Source organism: Laccaria bicolor, genomic scaffold, assembly GCF_000143565.1.
Source record: "Laccaria bicolor S238N-H82 LACBIscaffold_144 genomic scaffold, whole genome shotgun sequence".
NCBI lineage: Eukaryota > Fungi > Basidiomycota > Agaricomycetes > Agaricales > Hydnangiaceae > Laccaria > Laccaria bicolor.
In genome coordinates, this window is record NW_001890003.1 from 32,815 (window position 1) to 33,691 (window position 877).

At 48.0% G+C, this 877-nt stretch overlaps 1 protein-coding gene across 1 annotated transcript; it reads left to right on the forward strand.

Moving 5' to 3' along the window:
• Positions 1 to 12: 12 nt before the first annotated feature.
• LACBIDRAFT_298336 (uncharacterized protein) lies at positions 13 to 660 on the forward strand (the record flags this gene model as incomplete). Its single annotated transcript, XM_001890639.1, has 1 exon — positions 13 to 660. One exon carries the CDS (start codon positions 13 to 15, stop codon positions 658 to 660), a length of 648 nt encoding a protein of 215 aa, XP_001890674.1.
• Positions 661 to 877: the final 217 nt, after the last annotated feature.

Below are 877 nucleotides of genomic sequence, written 5' to 3' on the forward strand. Positions count from 1 at the left end.
TCCATTGAGCCGATGACTGAGACCGAGGTCTTGCTGCTTGCCGCACTTCAAGAGTCCCACAAAAGTAACGAATACCTCACAAACCGAAACATCGCCCTGCAGGCAGGGAATTTGCTGAATGAGGTGTATTGTGTGAAAGCGAAGGGTGCGCTTCAGTTCCAGGAGGAGAAGAAAAAGAAAAAGAAGCGGCAAGGGACTCTTCCAGATGGTTTACCATGTGTCTTGAAAGGGGATAGGTTCTATGAGGAACGGGTGAATTTTGAGAAGGAGCGTCAGGCAGAGGAAAGGGAAAAGGACAATAGAAAGGACTTACAAGCAGAGTGGAAAGCGGCAAAGGAGAAGTGGCAGCAGGCTGAGGATGCACGAAAGGAGCTGAAAGAACATGAGACTGCCAAGTACGAGGAAGCATTGGCAGTATGGAAAGCGGTGAATGAGGGGCAAGGGCGTGGGTGTGGGTGTGGGTGTGGTGGAGGTAATGCTGGACAAAAGCCAGTTATGGCCGCAATTCCGAAATGGGTACCTCCACCATTGTTGAAGGACTTTCTAACAGGCTGGACTGGAACAGGGCTTGCAGAGGAGGAGGAAGGGGAACATTTCACAAGCGATGAAAGCAACAACAGCAACAGAAAAGGCTTATGTCTGATTATCAGATCAGGGTGATCTCAGATCTAATGTGGGTGTCTCATTCACCCATATATGTCCACTTTCCGTTCCTGACAGTGATTTCGGTGCAGTTGGCCCCAGTCTTGTTCGTTTCGGCCGAATTTTCTCTCAACACTCACATTAACCTTGTCCACCATCTTGTACACATATATTTTGCAGAGGATATGTACCTAGACACACCTATCAATTTTTATTTTCAGTGTCTCATTAGCCG